The sequence below is a fragment of the Excalfactoria chinensis genome, chromosome Z (genome assembly GCF_039878825.1).
Source record: "Excalfactoria chinensis isolate bCotChi1 chromosome Z, bCotChi1.hap2, whole genome shotgun sequence".
Lineage (NCBI taxonomy): Eukaryota > Metazoa > Chordata > Aves > Galliformes > Phasianidae > Excalfactoria > Excalfactoria chinensis.
The window spans coordinates 22515566-22535904 of NC_092857.1; the positions used below are offsets into that span (position 1 = coordinate 22515566).

A 20339-nucleotide genomic window follows, 5' to 3' on the forward strand; every position below is an offset into this window, starting at 1 on the left:
AGCAAGAGTGGAATGGAATGAAATAGAATGGAAAATAAGAGAGCAGCATGGGACAGAAAGTTCAGGTGAAAGGGATCTTCAAAGATCATCTAATCTAACTGCCCGAGGGAGCTCCTGCTTCTGGTCCATTTCCCTCATTCCATAAGTCACCATAGGTGACACTGAGGTCACTCTGTACTCACAAACCATTACTGAATACTTCACATCAGTTCTGAGGGCTAGCAGTGAAAATTTTCATATTTTTGGGTCTCCACAGCCCCTGGGTCCTCAGTGTATGACTGCCTCCACCCCTGCAGGTGCTGGGGAGGAGGAGTAGGAAAAGGAGGAGAAAGAAGGAGACTTTTCAACCACCTCCCACCACTAATCACCAGGACCCCTCTTTACTAACAGATTATGCCACACTGTGTGATATCGTGGCAGGTAAGGGTCAGTTAGTTGTCAGGACCTGCAGCCTGGCCACTCTGTGCATCCAGCACACATACACACCACCTCACCCCACTGCAATGGATTCCAGTCAGGGGCAAGCCACCAAGCATACCCAGAAAACAATCAGTGTAGTAACATCTCAAGTCCCCATGTTGTTTTAGTGACCAAACTATGACTACCAGGCCCCTTGGAACTGTCACTGTGGCTGTGGTCACGACTATGTTTGGGGGAGGCATGTGAGATAGGAGTTTGATCATTGCCACAGTGGTTATCAGTAGGCCAGGACCATTCTACAGAACAAAGCAGCATAACTACTGGAAACACTGTTTAAGCAGTGAGGCTGTGGATCTACACTGGAAAAGCGACTAAAGTAATTAATTTGCCCCTATAAATGTTCTGATATGATTCTCCTACACAAATCCACTCACAGTTTCAATAACAACTGAAGGAAAACATTTCCTGATCCAAGATCATGTGTTGTGCTTTATTCCTTCAGTCCACCTTTGGTTTGGAGTCAGCACGTCTCCCACAGCACCTGATCCAGGCTGACCCTAGTGCTTATCAACTCAGAGGGCAGCACTCTGTCTGACACTGACCTCTGTCCCTACCCCTGCAGCGCCAACTCTGTATGCCCATAGAGCAAAATCCACCCCCTCTTCTGAGCTTTGCTGTACATCTCTCTGTAATGACACTTCTATTAGTTGTGTGTGTATCTATAAATTGGCTTTAAATAGAGCCGAACTTTCTGTCAGGTGAAGTAAGCATAGCTTGTTAACTCTGGGCAGTTTGACACAAGAGATGTGTGATTTGTCATGTTGAGTGGCTTAGAGAAATGACAAATGCAAGTGATTGATGAACTGAAAGACTATCAGCATTGTGCAGGCTTGATGATAAGTGTTGCATTAACACTATTTATGACATTTAATAAAAGCAAGGACCGTGAAGCTCACAGTTTAGCGGGTTACAAATAATCAAGCAAACATTATATTCAGACACTGAGACTGCCCTAAGGGTGATTATCACTACCAGCTCTGCCAGTGACTCAACCTAGCATCTACACAAAACCATCAGGGAAGTGGAAGAAAAGTTTTTTTCACCCAGAAAGGAGAAAAGTGTTTTGGGAGGGGGTGGCATTAGGGGAGGTGTTGTGGGCCATCACAAGGGGCCAGTCAGATGCTCCAAGGCTGTGTCCCAACAGATCAGTGCTGAGCTGAGTCAGCTTTCACCTCTCACAGCCTGGATCAGACCCAGTGCCCTCACAGAAGGACATCTTCCCAGGACATGACACAGCTACTCAGACATGACTTGAAGGCAATGTCATGCGTGGGACCTACAGAGCAGGCAGTGCTGCAGAATCCTCCGCTGCTACCTCTCCTCCCCAGCCCACGGTTCTGCTCTGCATTACCAGAACATTTGTCATTTTGTTTTCAATGCTGAGATCACTTCAGTATACAAAATGTATTTGTCAGATGTATTGAAATATCTTAGTACTTTACATGCCATGTTCCAAAATTTGTTAGAAGGGAATCAATGTGAAGAACGAACTTCCTGTCTGACAAAGCCCCCTTCAGAATGCGATATCATAAGATTTTTTTCCCATTCAAGGACAAATACTTCTCAGCTGAAGTAGCTGTCTCCTTGGCTGAGTCTGTCTCGCCCAGAGAAGGAGGCATGATTCAACACGATAGGCTCTGGCAGTTGTAAGAATTAAGGTGAATCTCAGCAAAATGGAGGAATGTAACACAGTTCAACTACTGAACATGAGCCAGGTAAGAGATGCCAGCGTGCCCAGCGCAATGATGTATTTATCCTCACAACTGCTCCTATTGCTTAGCCCTTTGTGGCAAGTATGAGATTCCTTCACCTAGTAGAAAGTACTGGAATGTTTTCTGTCAGTGTAGAAAAACAAACACTGAAGGGCTGGGCTGCATAAAAGAGGGGTGGCCTGCAGGGAGAGGGAGGGGGTTGTCCCCCTCATGAAGCCCCATTTGCAGTACCGCATCCAGGCCTGGGGCTCCCAGCACAGGAAGGGTATGAAGCTCTTGGAACGGGAACAGAGGAGGGCCACTAAGATGATCAGAGGGCTGGAGCACCTCTCCTATGAGGAAACACTGAGGGAACTGGGCTTGTGTAGCTTGAAGAAGAGAAGGCTCCAGGGAGATCTCACTGTGGCCTTCCAGTGCTTGAAGGAAGGGATAAGCAGAACGAGAGCTGACTTTACATTTTAATTGAGGTAAGAGAAGGGGGCAGTGAGGTGCTGGCACAGCTGCCCAGAGAAGCTGTGGGTGCATCCCTGGAGGTGTTCAAAGACATGTTGGATGGGGCCATGGGCAGCCTGAGCAGATGGATGGCAGCCCTGCCCACGGCGGGAGCTTAATAATCTTTAAGGTCCCTTCCAACCTGAATCATTCTATAATTCTACATGACTTTTAGATCACCTGGTCAGCATTCTCCAGCCTCCAGAAACCTGGAGATATCTTAAAATTTGATAAAAGTTTCACAACCATCCTTCATCTCAAGTCTATCAGCCTGTTTCTAGACTGCAAGCAGAAGTCAATGTTGGCTTTCAAAGACTGATGATTTTCTTTCCATTAATCTTTTCACTGGGGTGCCAACAATGTCATTTTTTTTCTCTGAGTGACACTACAGAATAGGTCATAGATACAAAGGCAAAAAAAAAACCCCTTTAGTTCCACTTAGTCAAAGCACTAATTGTTTAATGAGGCCAAGCTCTCCTGCCCTGCATCTCCTCCAACCACACTTTGCTCAGCTTAAGGCTGTATTTTTTGCTGCCACTCCATGTCCACAGCCAGAGATGGGGAAAACACATTTTTCTGCTGCATTCTCAATTTCTATTCCTATTTTTTATTTTATTTATTTATTTATTTATTTATTTTTGTCATTTTTCATTTCCCAAAACACAGCCTGGTGGTTCAGCTGCTCTTCAGCTCCTTGCAGCTTGTCCTATACACACGTTCTTCCCATCATAGCTGTAATCCACATTCCCGCATTGCGTTTTTCATGCAGCAGATGCGAGCACAGCATCATCCTAACACAAGGAAATTTAAGGCAGACTCCACAGGTAGGTGGAGGGCTACACTGTGACAACTCTCTCTGCAGCCCACCAAGGCAACCAGGACCTGCAAGGGCAGCCTGGAATTTAAAGCGGGCATACTACAGGAACATCTTCTGCCTACTTGCCCTCTAAGTACCTGCAATGTGAGCAACAGCCACTCCCATTTTCCCTCAGCTGTCTTACTGCAACATTTGCAGTTTTATGGACGTGTCCTTATTTAGCCAACTAGCAAACAGAAGCACAACTTTCCACTGAAGGCTGATTTGAAGTCATAAGCGCATGTCCTCAGCTGTTGCAAAATTATGCCAGTAAGCGCAGTAGGCTTTGTTGTTTTACATCAGCTGAGAATCTACTTGCTAGGGCAAAACAAGTGGATGCAGCTGCAGCTCTCTTCCTTGGGAGCTGCCCCTCTTTCATGACTGATTGCAGGTGGCTGGAATTTGGTACTTAAAAAGACTTCTTTCTCCTCTAACGTATCTGCAGAAGTTTGTTCATCTGCTCAGTCTGATGGCTACCCAAGGGCATGTAACCCAGCTCAGAGGAAAGGATGTAGAGGGAGATGTTCTAGCTTTGAAAAACAGATTACCGTATCATAAACAGAATATTCTCTCTCAGGCGGTATTATGTGGCAAAAGAAAGATAAGACTAAAAATGTGACCCCCTTCTTTCTTCAAGTAGCACAATGTCACTCAAGAGACTTAATTATCCCTGAAGACACATGTATTAATTGTTGGTCTGTCAATCAAGCTACTTATTAGACATGCACGTGACGTCACATTACAGCCTCACAAATCTTCCTGCCAGTCAAAAACCTTTATATAGATCAATCTGATTTCAGAGGCAAGTCTTGTGTGTGACCTTTTACCCATGTTTTCTGTGTGGGAATCTGAGGGGAGCTGAACAATTACTGCATGGAGACAGGCTGGGGCTATGGCCAAGAAGTCTGCTCTTGGCCATGCTCTTCTGTAGGCTGACCTGCTCTGCAGCTCTCATGGTGGGAAGGGGCTCTGATGTGTGAGGAAAGTAACCTGCTGTGGACCAAGCTCTGGCCTACCCACACCAGAGCATGAATCCCCACTTGCTTGGGAAGCTTAGGGCCGTGCTTCACTGAAGTATGTACACTGGGTTTTGAGACAGTGAGGTCCGTCCTGTGTGGCCTGTGCAGACCCCCAGCTGCTACCATGGCTGTGGACCCGCAGCAGTGCTTTTGGCATTGGGGGAGATCTGGGAGCCCATGCCACAAGAGGAAATCATTGCTTTCCCAAGGGGGAAAAGCAGAAGCCCTTACACATCTATAAGGAACAGATAAGACACTGACAGACCAGGGAGTTCGATAGCCTATGTGTAGAGCTGCCAAGAGTGAGAAGTTACACACCAGAATATGAAGGGCAGCCCCATCCAGATTTCTCAGACCGAACTGCTGTGCATGCCATCCTCCCTTCTCATAATCCCAGGCTGCTTTTTTTTTTTTCTTTCTTTCTTTTTTTTTTTTTTTTTGTTTGTTTGTTTTGATTTGTTTTGTTTTGTTTTTCTTTCTTACCCTTATGAGCAGAAAGGTTTACAAGGGTGGACTGTGATAAGACAAGGGGGAATGGTTTTAAACTCAGACAGGGGAGGTTTAGGTTAGATATTAGGAGGAAGTTTTTCACCCAGAGGGTGGTGACACACTGGAATAGGTTGCCCAGAAAGGTTGTGGATGCCCCATCCCTGGAGGCATTCAAGGCCAGGCTGGATGTGGCTCTGGGCAGCCTGGTCTGGTGGTTGGTGACCCTGCACTTAGCAGGGCGTTGAAACCGGATGATCACTGTAGTCCTTTCCAACCCACACCAGTCTATGATTCTATGATTCTGTGTGTCTATGATGATGATGTACTTTTGGATAACAGAGAGGAGTCGGGGAATATTGTTGTTTCAGGAAGAAACAGAGGAAAACCTCAGGTTTGCCCCAGAGGTTTTCACAAGGGCTCCTCCAAGAAGGTAATGTAAATGGAAGCCCAGATAAAGTGCCTCTATACCACTGCACACAATGTGGGAAATAGGCTGGAGAAACTGGAAACCGTGGTGCAGCTGGAAAATTACACTCTTATTGCTATCACAGAAACACGGTGGGATGACTCTTATAATTGGAATACCACCATTGAGGTCTGTAATATTTATAGATGGGGCAGATACGGTAGGAGGGGCAGGGGAGTTGACCTCTGTGTTAAGAAGTAGGGCAGACTGTGAGGAGATGCCTCTGAGAAACAGTCACAGCCTATGGATTAAGATTAGGAACTGGACCAATAAAGGGCATCTGGTGGTTGAGGTCTATGACAGGCCACCAGATCAAAGGGGCACTGTAGATGAGGTCTTCTTGCTACAAAAGGTGTTGCACTTGCCGGGTCTCATCTTGTTGAGGGATTTTAACCACTCAGATATGTGCTGGGGAAACAACATGAGGGGCTGAAAGTGATCCAGAACGCTTCTGGAGTCCATTGATAACAACTTTCTGGTTCAGATACTGAACAGTGCAACCAAAGGTGAAGCGCTACAGGTCTTGATGGTCTCCAATGTAGAGCCTGTAAAAGAGGTTAAGGCTGGAGGCTCTATTGACTGTAGCAACTATGTCCTGGCTGAGTTCATCATCTCAAGGAATATGAGAAGACTCGTATTCCTCATATGAGAACTTCTAAGGAGAAGTTGGGGGAGCAAAATCCCTCCCAGTGTAAGAGTGGAGAAAGCACCCCAGGGCTCTGAAGGAACTGGCTGATGGTTTCCATGACATTCTCCATCATATTTGAAAAGTCAGGTCTGTCATGGAATGTCCCCAATGAGTGGAAAATGAGAAATATCACTCCCATATTCAAGAAAGAGAGAAAGGAAAACCCAGGGAACTACATGCTGGTGAGCCTCATGTCTGTGCTTGGGAACATCATGGAGCAGATCCTCCTGGAAGAAATGCTAAGGCACAAGCAGGAGGGGGACTGACTTTCTACTGGTCAGTGACAGGACAATGGAGAATGTTTTTAAACTAAAAGAAGAGAGATTTAGCTTGTTAGGAAAAAACTTTTTACTTAGAGGGCAGTAAGGCACTGGCACAGGCTTCCCAGAGAAGCTGTGGATGCCCCATCTCTGAAGGCATTCAAGGTTGGGTTGGGTGGGCCCTGAGCTGATGGATAGCAACTGTACCCATGGTAGGGATTTAAACTAGGTGATCTTTGAGGTCCCCTCTAACCCAATCCATTCTATGATTTGCTTTGGTTAGCCCATTGGGCTGGACACCTTCTGGACTGCTAAAAAGTGAAGATGCTGCCTTCCAGTTGACCTTGTTGATAAGTTAGAGCCTGGTTGGACCACTCCTCGTCACAGCGATGTCACAAGCAGTGCTCCAAGATCAGCAACAGGATACAGCATTCAAAGATATTATACACACTTACTTACCAATACTTCTCAAACTTTGTGAACCAAGTTTCAGCGCCACCCCAGGTATCCTTTGAACTTAAATAAAAGCAAATGGCAATGGCTGAGGCTTTCAAGGTAATGCAGTTTATCTTCTCAAAATCAGCTTTTTGGGTGTCAGACAAAACAATTTCACAATAGCTTGAAAAGATCATGTCTGGCATTGCTGAATTTTTATTGGTCTTTAATGTTACTTAAAAAGACCAGGCCATACTGCAGTGTTCATTTTTCTATTGATTTTTCAGACAGCTTGATAACACAAATGAAAAAATGCCCGGAATAAATCATCTTTCCTAAAGCTGAGGAACTTTGGAGAAAGCCACACAGCAAGCCTCCACTTCAAGTAGTGCTTTAGGGGGGCTCCTGGATGCAAGCTTGAAGTCAGCAAGAAAAGTGTCTGTAAACAACAAGAAAAAAATAATGGCTTCATATTTATAGAAGATAGATCTCCTTTTAAGAACAGTTAAAAGCACATCTGCAGGGTAAAGCAGCTGTGGCAATGCAAACACCATACTGCATGGCCAGTGTGGGTGGCTGCAATGCAGATCTTCATCCTGAGGCTTCCTTGCAGAAAAGAGGATTGCTCATCACCTTGTCTATGGTTCTAAGGCAGTTCAAAACTTCCAGGTGATGTTCCCCAGAAGAGAAAGATTTCATGTATATCCCATGGAAGTGCTGTTTGCAAATGCATCAGTGATTGGTGTGGGTGAGGGAGGAGTGGCAGAAGAGCTGGGCTCTGGTGGAGAGGGGCAAAGAGAAGTGTAAGTCCTTTCTGCAGAGGCAGCAAGCTGCACTTGGTTCCAGTTAGCTCAGCTGAGGAGGTGGCTTCGTTGAGCATCTTCCTGCCTGACCTCAGCAGTGTGTCACCAGCAGCTGTGATTTTCCAGAACTCTGCTCAGTGCATGAGCTGCTGAGCATCCTTGGTCCCACCAGAGGTGGGCAGGTTGGCTGTGGACTAGCTGGAGCTTCTTTCCAAAAGAGCTCTTGCTGAGAAGCTGTAACAGAAAAAAAGAGCCCTCACTGATAAAATCTGGGCCCTTATAGCCTTGGGCTGAAGGTTCGGTCTGCTGTCCCTTCTCTACCCACAGAGAAAGAGGAAACAGTGGGAGATCAGGAACAGCCTGCAGGACCCACTGAAGACCCTAAAGGCTGATACTTCTGCCTCCCTGGTCCAAGAACTGCAGAGATATTAAAGTGAGAGACATCAGAGGGGGCAAAAAGTTGTGTGACTAGTATGTTTTTCAGCATTTCTGTATAAGATCTATTGTGAATCCTGAACAATGTCCATTGCTGGTGAGTCAAAGAGGCAGTGTACTCTGGCTCTGCCAAACTTCTTTCTTTTCCAGGATAACACCATCTGCTGGTTGTGATGTGCACCCCTTTATGTATTTGCTACACATAACAGAATCCTTCTCTCACAACAAGCTGCATCACATTACAATATGTAATTTTATACAACTATTACAGTCTTTACTGAGTGATGTCCAGAGGCCTGGGGATGTTGCCTAGCAGGGCATATCTTCATTGAGAGTTGTTCTTATTTCACCACTTACACAAACAGAACATTCTGACTGAATTCAAACACCTTTTATTACAGTTTGCACTACTAACAAAACAACAAGAACAAAGAGAGCTCTCCATGCAAAGCAAAATCATAGCAACCTGCCACTGAAAACTGCAGATGTTTGGAAGCATGTTTAAGCAGAAGTTCAGATATAGATGTATTTCAGTCCACGGACAGATTAGCACCGAAATGGATCATCCTTCTCCCTCCGAGCCTGACTGTGGGGTCCTACCACCTCCTTCTGTGCCACATTTGTGCAGGGATTTGGAACTGCATGAGATGAAATCACTGTTCCATCAGATGACTCACATGATGAAGCTGTACACTGGGATCTCATCATGACATCCTCCACAAGTGGTCCTCTAAAACCCTTCTCTTAATGGGTGCCAGAATAGTGAAGGCAGCAGGCATTTACCTTTCCCCTGAAGACCTGGTTCTTCCATCAGCATTCAGAGCAGCTCACTGACTAAATCCCCTACGCATTTGAATAATTTATCATATGAACAAATTAATTTGTGTTGAATAAAGAACTGGACTGCTGAGATGCAGTAATGCCCACACAATGGAATGGAAGTTGGGGAGGTGGGGAAAACAAACCCATATCCATGGCACTCATCTGCTTGGGTGGATGAAAGCAGCTGTAGCTGTGTCAGGAGTGCAGGGAGCACAGAGCAGCATCCAGCAATTGAGTCAGAATGAACAGAACTGGTTAAGAAACAAACAAATTTTGTGACCTGTAGAAAGATGCCTGTTACAGAATGACTGAAAACTCAATTGCAAGTTTTACGACTCATTTCAGATTTTCCAGTTCAGAAGCTATGTAAGTAACATTAATGATCCTTTTATATACCACCAACAGTTCTGAAATAGAAATCTTCTGAAATAGAAGCTGCGCAAAGGCTGAAAATACTAACAGCCAGACCTCAGGTAGTGTAAGCTGCCTTTGGTCCAGCTTACACCAGCTGCTGATCTGGCCCACAAGAGTCTTACAGCAGTAGGAATTGGAATGATGATGGTTTTTGTTCACCAAATGCTGATGAGCACTACCTAACAAGTCATGGTTCATTGCGTTTGTGACCAGAAGACCGATTGTATCCAGCATCATTAAAATCCTTGTTCTGTCTGTTCTTCAAAGAAATCATTACAAGCCACAGTCAGAGTTGCAACCAGAGTCATAAATTCATTAAAATCCACTTCATTGTCTTTATTGGAATCCAGATCATTCATAATCTTATCAACAAGATGAGGATCATTTTGGCCCTGAAAAAAAAACAAAAAACAAAAAACAACAAAAAACGTGACTTAGCTGTGTAGATCTTGAGTATGTAATTACAGAACACCTGATAGTACGTCACAGCCCAGGTGCTATGAAATAAAAGAGTGAGGGGAATTATGCACCTGGATGCTAACACACCATGGGGCGTAACATTAAAAACACAGATCTGGAGTCCCAGAGATGCACCATAACAGAAACTGGAGACTGTGCATCTCTTAGGAGAAATACAGGTACTAGATGGGTACAGAAATGGATCAGATAGATTTGAAGAGCTGCTGAGCACTGATTCATTTTGACAAGTCTGATCTGTAATGTGTGCTTCTGTACGTCATTCCTAAAAAAACATGTTCATAAGTGGTCGTATTATACCTCTGCTGATCACATACAGAAGATCTCTACTTAACAAAGAGCACATCCTACTCAGCTGGAGTGAGGGCAGCCAGTCTCATAATAGTAAATCAGTAGCTAAGATTAAAGCCCCCTCAAGGAAATGGATACAAGGTATCAAAAAATCTGGCTGATGGTAATGGGTTTCACAATACTTACAATTCAGAGGATTCAGGAAAACAAACAAACAAACAAACAAAAACAACAAAAAAACAGTTACGAATCAAATTATCATTCCATAAAGCATCAGTGCTGCATAATGAAGAACATAACAAATGTGTAAAGAAATACATGTGAAAAGCTGATCAGTGGCAGGTTTTCTTAGTATCTTAGTGTCTGCAGGGCAGACAAGCAGTTGTGTTGTTTGCAGTTTCCCACAAACCTATGTAACAGTTGTCTATGATGCAGTTATAAGCCTCTAGGAATATGACAGACCTTGGATCCCATACTACATGACCACAGTATGCAAACTGCTTCCTTGTCTGCTGAGATCTATTTGCTGGAATTGATTCTTTGAAGGACATATTCTGCCTTTTCAACTTCCCACTTTTCAAATGGGATATTTGATCTCATCTCCCCCTCTCCACCTCTGCAAAGACAACTGTCATCTGAGAGGCTGTGGCAGGATGTGTGCAGTGTAAGGAGATGCTGCTCCTGAACACTCTGATAGCTGCTTATCCCACCTGAGAAACAGAAACTCAGAGACTCAGGAGCTGCATCTTACAGAAAGGAAGTCAGTCAGCTCCCTGGTGAGGAGTTCCTTGAGTTCTCTTTTGCTCAGCTTGTATCTGTCACCTTCTTTGCCAGAGTAGTGATGAAAAATCCTGATGAAGGTGTTCATGGCATCCTCCAGTGGAGTGGACATGGCAGTGAGTGGGAGAGCTGTGGGGCAAAAACCCAGAGTCAGCAATGTGGCAGAGGAGAAAAAGTCCGACCTAGAGAACGGATGAAAGCTAGCTGGGGATGGGCACTGTTACCAGCACAAGAAAATGAGTCTTCAGCTGATCAATCCTGCCATGTACATGTGAACAAGGCTATGTTATTAACAGTAAAATTGGGGACTGGAACTAGATCACATAATCACAGAACTGGAGGGGTTGGAAGGGACATCTAGAGATCATCAATTCCTGCCCCCTTGCAAAGCAGGCCCCCTACGGCAGGCAAAGGAAGATGAAATTGAAGTCACTTCCAACCCAAGCCATTCTCTGATTCTACAGAAATAAAATATTGTCCTGAATTCATTAGCATTTACCTCTAAAAGGGACAGAGAAAGGAAAGCACTTAAGACAGTGTTCTACTGCACATCCGCTTGCTACATAAAGAAACCTCTTGCACCTATAGCTGAAAATACAGACATGATGAAGGCACCACACTGCTCATTCAGAAGCTTCCACAAGAAATTAGAATCAACAGAAAACAGTGGCTGAAGGAGACAAGCATTTATACAAAATGCCCCTGACATTTCTATGGTGGTTGGGGGAAAATCGCTAATGATAAAAATGTGCAAGGGTAGGAGCATCAGCTTTTGATTTATTTGGTTCAGGTTTGGGATGGTTTTTTCTTTCCTCTCTGTAAATTACTTGAAATGAGCAAACATAAGCTAGAGGGTTTGTTTCATCAAGCATGCAGTAAGAAAAAAGAAAGGGAAGCAACTCTAAAGCTGAGAAAAAACAGAAATGCAACTCATTAGTGAGTAACTGACATAAAAAATAATAATAATAATTAAAAAAAAAAAACAACTGAAAAATAGAAATGAGATAAAGGGGAAAGGGAAAAATTATTCTGATTAAGCCCCAAGAGAGAGCTTAAAAAGGCAGAATGAAACTCAAAGTAAGACTGGAGTCATGAACAATATTACTGTGCAAAGACCAAGGCTTACCTGCTTTACAGGTGAGGTGAAGCGTTTGAAGAGGAGCAGCTCAGCAACTCAGCTCAGAAGGAGATGGCCGCCTTCTGTTCAAAACCCACACATGGGCTCTTGTTTATCAGGCTGAGAGGGTGGATTACACATATTGGGACAGACGTATAATTGTCACACGGACAGGTCTTCTGTTTCCTTCTGCATTTGCCTACTGTGTGCAGTAAAACTGCTTGGTCTAGATAGGTCACTTAAATATTCACCAGGCAACACAGAGAGCTGCGTGTGGATGCTCAAGATTATTTTTTATCATTTAACCTCTTACAAAAATGCATATCCAGAGACCTGAAGGTAAAAATTAGAAAATGCAAACAATAAATGTAAGTATAGAATAACATATTCCATTTCCAAAAACACCTTCCTAATCTCTCCATACTTATACAGCAGAGAGCCTAAGTGCCTGGGCACTGGCAGCCCATCCTCAAGGATACCTCAGTACCAAATGCAGGCTCGTAGTTGAGTTTGTGTCAAACCTTTTGAGATGTTTATCTTTACTGTCAGGCATCTCAACAGGCCTAAAATGCTGTCAGACAAAGTTCTTGCTGTAGTACTCAAGTCCTCTGGAGAAAATGAGGAAACCAGTTTCAGATAAAGATGTGGCTGAAACTGAAGTGTGCTCAGATCAGTGGACCTGAGCTAATTTTTGTCAACTCAGCTGAACTGAATTCCAGAGGCTCTAAGGAGGCACCCTGGGTTTAGCACACAGCTACTTCATGCACATATCTCACACTAGGCAGGAGATGCTTTTGCTCCTCTCTGCTCTCTGAGCAGATGACACAAAATGCCCATCACTTGGCTATCCGCTCTGCACTTCCATTTCTGACCTGGATCCCTGTGGTAATGTGATGCAGTTCAACCTCTTCTAAAAAGCAGTTTTCCCAAAGAGTTCTTACTCTTTTCCTACCCTGGAGGCATTCTGGCCCCGCTGCTGATGGTTGGGGAATGCAAGAAGGAACAGCTTTATCACAGTAGGTCTACTTATCACCAGAAATCCAAAATGACCACAGTTTTCATGGAAACTTCTTTTCACAGAAAGCATCTTGCTTTGTGTTCAGTTTCTCTCAAAAAAGTCGTCCACCTGTTGCATATGCATATTCAGCAAACCATGATGCACAGAAAAACGGCAACAGGAAACACAGCTGCGGCTGCTTCTCTCTTTTTTCCCAGCCTGGAGGACAGAGAAGGAGATGGGCTATGCTGTTTCTGAAAGCTTTCAGCCGCTCACAATTTTAAGTGCCACAGCAGATCTCAGTCCACGCCTCTGTCTGCCTCCTCCGCCCCCAGACATGATGCCTCTCTCACCTGCACTGCTGCAAGAAGCTTCCACTGTGGGAGGGGTCTTGGGCAAGGGCTTGTCAGATAGGTAAGGATGTGCTCTGGGAGAAGAGATGCCACACACAATGCTGAATCCAGCAGTATGGGAAGCGACTGCATGTAAAGCGTTGCTACTGAAGCAGTAAGCAGGCTCATTTAGCTAGAGGTTTCTGTGGACACACAGTAATGCTTCAGCTCCCATCACTGTGATTGCGATTCTCCCCGGGCTAGGAGGAGGAAACACTCACCTCAGTTTGAGGACAGGTCCTGATGGAAGCTGGCCTGAATGTTTACCTACGACAAGAAGAACTTACCACCCCCTGAAACTAGGTGAGTGCTGGGGAAGAGTGCCCTCCATTCCCTTTTGTATGTGGTGAGGGACACTTGTGGTATCAACTGCACTGCAGCTCTCCTACTCACATCCTGGGCATTCACTTCCCTATTTCAGATGCTAAGAAAAGAATATATCAAGGGAGACTGTTCTTTATGCATCTACAGACATGAAGGGCTGTGATTCACTAATGACAACAACTACTGTTCAGAAATATTACTCAAATAAACAATAAAACACCTTGTTGATGTTATTTATTCAACAACATCTTCACCCACAGCCAGAAAGAACACAGCTGAGTCAACTCACATCTTCCTGTTTTTCTATGTATTAAACATATCTTCTGGCTTATGAATATTGCAAATTAATTATTTAAGCAGAGTCTACAGGAGGTGCAACTTTCAAGCAACTCGTATAGTCTTTCACAGCTGCCATCCTCAGGACAGAAGAAAGAAGGGCTTTCTCTGTTGTCTCCAGAACATCAGCTCAATAATTTACACAGTGATACAATCTGTGTTGTCTCTTTCAATAGCTACTTTCACTAAAGCTAATTGTGTTAGGAACTCTCTATCCCACGCTGGAGGATTATATCTACACAAGGAGCAGCTGCACTGAGCTTGTTTATTAAGATGTACTTTTATTTTCTCTGTCCACCCCCCTCCCTTCCCAGCTATTGAAATCCTGCTGGTGGCTCCAGTGACAGCAGGGATCTCCCAGCTCACCTGAGAGCAGATCCCAGAAGATACTCAGAGCTCATGATTGTCAATCCATTGTTTTGAACTCTTCATCCAAAACTCTGACAATCATTTTTTGGTATGCTATCTGATAGGCATTGAAGATAACTAAAGGCACTGTGGCCCGAGAGAAGAGCATTTCTGTATCAGGGCAAGAACCAAGTGTTAGTATCCACCACTTTTCCAGTGATCCTCCCCTGCTCTCTGGTTTGCAGCAGGGTGAACACAGGAGCAGTACCAGAGTAGACACATGGCTGATGGAGTGGAACTGCAGTGATCGGAGACGTGGAAAAGATCAGTGCCTCCTTCATTCATGTCCAAACTGCCCATGCCTCGTCCCACCCATTGCTCAAAGTGGAATTGTCACCAGATGATCTGGTTAGCCATGGCTTTATCTTGCTAAATCTTACAAACCTTCAAGGACAGAATTTTCAGAGGTTATTAGGTAACCTACAGTTCTGCTGCATTACCTCCCTAGGGAAGATGTAATATTCAGTCTGGACATCCCAAGTTGTGAACACGGCCGCTGGCCCTTCTTGTACTGCCACCACCACCAAGTAATGACTTGACTGACTTTATCTTCAAATACTCATCATCACCATCCCTACCTCAAAAAATAAACCAGAAAGCAGCCCATTCCCTGACTTACCCAATCTAGTTCCATGTTTTTGTGTCTCCATTATGTCACATGCTGGCCTCTTGCAGATTGCTCCAGCTGTGCCCTTCTCCTAATGAATAAAGTGATATTAATGTGCACACTGCAATATTAAAGATTACACTACAAAATTAATGGCTGTCAGAATCAGAAGGGCAGATTTTTGACATGCCATGTCGAAAATACTATATAGGACTGAATTCTGTCATCTTTGGTTAAGCATTAATAGACGTGAGCCTTACAGAATGAGTAATCCATCTGATTTCACTGGAGGCTGCTGAGAGAGGTGAAGGCTGTTTCCTGTGTAAATCTGAGAAAAGACCAAACCAGCTATGATTCCTTCACTTCTAGTTGCAGTAAGCTAGAGTTACACATTGCCTCTATGGGGTTGCACCTTTCCACCTCCGTGGGGATGAAGCACTCACACCTCAGGCAGAGAATCTTAATGCTGTTCTCTGCTCTTTAAGAATGACTGATACAAGTCAACAGCCCTTCCCTCCCACAGACAGGAAGAAAAGGTTTTGACTTCTTGGATCACAGTGATTTTCCCTTTGGTCTCTCTTGAAGCAACATAATAGAGGACGCTATTAATCCAGAGCAACCTATAAAGTGACAGACTAAGCCACAATAAAATACTGCTCAGTTTCAGTGGGAGAATCTCATACTTAGGGCATCTGGTTTTCAACATTTGCCAGAACACATGTGGGGAATATTTTCTCACAAGTAATTATTGTGGTGGGAAAGACAAGTCAGCCTCCCACCCACATCCTGTCATTATTTATTTTTCCCAGGCTCACACCACTTTTGGGATGTATGTGTTCTGCATCAGTGTTGTACCCCCAAAATGGCAAAAGGTGAGACTGGAAACAAGAGGCAACACTGCAAGACTCAGAGTGACAGATAAACTGTACAGTAAAAAGCTTATACTAGATTAACTAGCCTAGATTAGAATAAAGAGCTTATTTATATAGACTAAAGAATTTATGAGAGACTTACGTTTGAGCCAGCATTTCATGTTGTGTTATATTGAGTGTTTTTACATTTTTAGCATTGTTAACATTTTCATTTGTTTTCTGGCTGGTTGACTGACTTATCTCACTATATCAGGCATAAGTCTCTTTCCAACAAGTCTGGTTCACATCTCCAAGACTTTAAACTGCTGTAACTGCACAGATAGTGGAATACCAAAGAGCTGGAGATGCAGTAGACACCCTGGAGATATTCAAGGCCAGGCTGGACCAGGCTCTGGGCAACCTGATCTAGCTGTAGATGTCCCTGTTCACTTCAGGGGAGTTGGTCTATATGACCTTTAGGGGTCTACCTCAACTCTGAATCTTCTGCGATTCCATGATCTCGCTAATAGCTTTTGTCACCTAAATTTGATGGTGTATTCTGTTCAGATCTTTTTCTGAGAGGTTACACATCAAGGGCTGCCCAGTTCAAGTTTAACCTGATCTCATTATTTTCTGAGTCCTGTGTTGAGCAAGGCTGCATGTATCTTTTCCAAATGCACTGATGACTTTTCATTTGAAATGTCTACCCCACTGAATTCTGCTTGTTCTGGTAGTGGTCATGTCTCTTATGCTTCTCATTTGGGACAGGAATTGAGTGTTGCACATGAGATGCAGAGTTGGGTCACCACCCACCACTCCCTTCTCCTCCTCCTAAAAAATGAACTACCTTTTTCTCTCTGTGAGCAATCACACATTACTACATTGTGGAAGTAATGTTTGATTGTACAGGAATTTATTGTTACCTGGAAAATTGCCTAGAAAGCCTTAACTAACCCTAAACTGAAATTAGGAAGTCGTATTCTGGTCACACAATATTTTCTTCTCTACTATGTCATTTATCAGCCAAGCCATTTATTACTTTAATACCACCTGTCTACACTGAGGAAGGATATCAAAATAGTGTAGAATGCCACACAGTCAGAGCCAGCTCTGCCTCATACAGCAGTAGGGCACCCAGTTAGAAAGCCAGAGCACACCTCTCCCTGCTGTAACCAGAGAACATGTACACTGCTCCAGCTGGGTGTGCTAGCTCACGTTACGATATGTCACCTTCCGAGCAAAGCCAGGATATCAGTACTCCTTGTGACAAATCCACTGATGGATAAGAGGAACCCACCCTCCTGAGACATGCTGTTTCTGACCGACTAATTCGTACTTGTATTAATATCCAGCAGCTTTTGCCCTAATTCACTTCAATGTCCAGTTCATTCCATGAGGTTTTTGCAGATAGGTACAGCTTGTGCTGCATAACCATTGGTAGCCCTCCTTACAGGGGGTGGTGTAGGTGCATTTTCTGCTTCATGATGATGTCAACAGCACAGCTGATACCCTCCCTGTTGAGTGCTCAGAAACATGTTGGATCCATACAGAACCTTGAACAACATCCTCTGTATGTCTTCATTGCTTTCTTATCACAGGAAATCACAGAATCACAGAATTGCAGGGGTTGGGAAGGGACCTCGATGGTCCCTTTGCACACTTCTCTAGTCTCAGGCTAAACATTCAGCTGCTATTAAATTTAGGAACAATCTACTAGTGGCAGTGAGCTTGTCCAAGCAGTGAAGGACCCAGACCATGTTACTGCACACTTGCATGTATGCTTGGCCATGTCATGATGTGAGCTTCCACAGCTTTTCCATACTGACTGTTGTCTGTAAGCTGTGGGATCAAACAGGCCAGTTTTGATACAAATGCCAAATCAACTCTCCTTCCTTATCTGCAGTGCACTGAGACCAGACTGATTCAGTATTTCTGGGTTTTGTTGATATGAAATCAACATATATGTATTAAAAAAAATAATAAGAAGAAGAAGAAAAAAAAGAAAAAGAAAAAGAAAAAGAAAAAAAAAGAAAAAGAAAGGAAAGGAAAGAGGAAAGGAAAGGAAAGGAAAGGAAAGGAAAGGAAAGGAAAGGAAAGGAAAGGAAAGGAAAGGAAAGGAAAGGAAAGGAAAGGAAAGGAAAGGAAAAGGAAAGGAAAAGGAAAGGAAAGGAAAGGAAAGGAAAGGAAAGGAAAGGAAAGGAAAGGAAAGGAAAGGAAAGGAAAGGAAAGGAAAGGAAAGGAAAGAGAAAGGAAAGGAAAGGAAAGGATAGGAAAGGAAAGGAAAGGAAAGGAAAGGAAAGGAAAGGAAAGGAAAGGAAAGGAAAGGAAAGGAAAGGAAAGGAAAGGAAAGGAAAGGAAAGGAAAGGAAAGGAAAGGAAAGGAAAGGAAAGGAAAGGAAAGGAAAGGAAAGGAAAGGAAAGGAAAGGAAAGGAAAGGAGAAAAAAAGAGGTAAATAAAGTTTTCTTACAGTTTGTGTACAAACCAATGAGAAAAAACTTATTTTGGTCTGGACTGCCCCTTAGTGTCTTGCTGAAGAACTGCTACTTCCAGATCTCCAGCAATGATTGTAACCTCTGGGCCCTGACTGCTCCAGGGCACCTAGAAGTGATTCACTGCTGCACTCCTACAGCAAGCTCTGCATAAGGGTCTGCATTGTAAACCACAAGCTAAACGAGAAGAAATATGATTTAAAAATACAGACAAATAAAATAATAATAATAATAATAATAATAATAATAATAATAATAATAATAATAATAATAATAATAATAATAATAATAATAATAAACTCCAGCTACTTGTGGCTTGTTAGTTAAAGCTACAAACTGCAGGTAATTTAAGTGCTTAATGCCATTCTGTGTTTAAGCTACATAATTTAGGCACATGCTTTGTAGATCCCAGGCTGTTTGCACTGTGGTGGAGCTTGAGGCTCCTGTAGGATGGAGAAAGGGACATGCTGAAGGATCTGGCTCAGACCAATGTGGAGGAAGAAGCTGTTGTAGGCCAAATCCACACAACAAGCAGAACGAGTTGATAGGACTGAATGCTGTCCACCCCAGGGCTGTAGAGGAACTCAAGGTGGATGAACCATGAGCTCTGCCTGTGAGACATGTTTTGAAATCTTATTTGGGACTACAGTGCAGGAACCGGGCAGGCAGAATGTCAATGTGAAAGGTGCCCTGCAATACCCAGAGAGATGCTGACAGTAAATATACTGCTCAGAGTAGATAAAGAGGAGCCCAGCCTCAAAAGCAGAATGCTGGGAACATGAATAGAAGTACTGTATTGGGGAAAAGTAAAGAGAAGTCATAGCTCAAATCTGCTGATGATAATTACAGAAGGTGTCTGTGGAAGGACATAACTGAGTGAGTATATTCATATAGATGAGAGTAGCATGGGAAAGACGAGCAAGAAGTAATTGGTCATGGCATTTTCCAATATAAAAATAAGGAGAAACAGAAGTGAAAAGAAACTAGCTCAAAACAAACTAAATAATACTTATAATCTGTGAAACTGTTTGATTTGACAGATTCCTGCAAAATATTTACCGATTACTTATAAAAGCTTGTGTCATCATGACATCTTCAAAATGCAAATCACTGGATGCGTGATGATTGTTCTGGGCAAGTACTACCCTATCCACATGCTAATCTTCTTCCCTGGGTAGCAGCATCTGACACCACTTACGGCAGGTTACAGGGTTAGTCACAGAATCACAGAATCACAGAATGACCCGGGTTAGGAAGGGACCTCAAGGATCATGAAGTTCCAACTCCCCTGCCTAGCAGGGCCACCAAACTTCCAGATTTACTAGATCAGGTTGCCCAGGGCCCCATCCAACCTGGCCTTGAACACCTCCAAGGACAGGGCATCCACAACATCCCTGGGAAGCCTGTTCCAGTACCTCACCACTCTCCTAGTAAAGAACTTCCCCCTAACATCCAACCTAAATCTACCCTCTTCCAACTTAAATCCATTTCCCCTAGTCCTGCTATTATCAGCCCTTTTGAAGAGTTTACTCCCCTCCTGGATATAGGTTCCCTTCAGGTACTAAAAGGCTGCAATGAGGTCATCCCGCAGCCTTCTTTTCTCCAGGCTGAACAAGCCCAGCTCCCTCAGCCTGCCTTCATAGGGGAGGTGCTCCAGCCCCCTGATCATCTTTGTCGCTCTCCTCTGGACCCTTTCCAACAGCTCCACATCTTTCTTGTATTGAGGGCTCCATACCTGGACACAGTACTCCAGATGGGGCCTCACAAGAGCAGAGTAAAGAGGGAGAATCACTTCCCTATCCCTGCAGGCCACCCCTCTCCTGATGGAGCCCAGGATCCCATTTGCCTTCCGAGCTGCAAGAGCATGCTGCAGGCTCATGTTAAGTTTCTCATCCATCA

At 43.9% G+C, this 20339-nt stretch overlaps 1 protein-coding gene across 1 annotated transcript; it reads right to left on the reverse strand.

Moving 5' to 3' along the window:
* Nucleotides 1-9607: 9607 nt before the first annotated feature.
* On the reverse strand, nt 9608-11031 carry S100Z (S100 calcium binding protein Z). Its single transcript, XM_072360110.1, has 2 exons — nt 10891-11031; nt 9608-9763 (listed from the first exon to the last, which is right to left on the reverse strand). Exons 1-2 carry the CDS (start codon nt 11029-11031, stop codon nt 9608-9610), a joined length of 297 nt encoding a protein of 98 aa, XP_072216211.1.
* Nucleotides 11032-20339: the final 9308 nt, after the last annotated feature.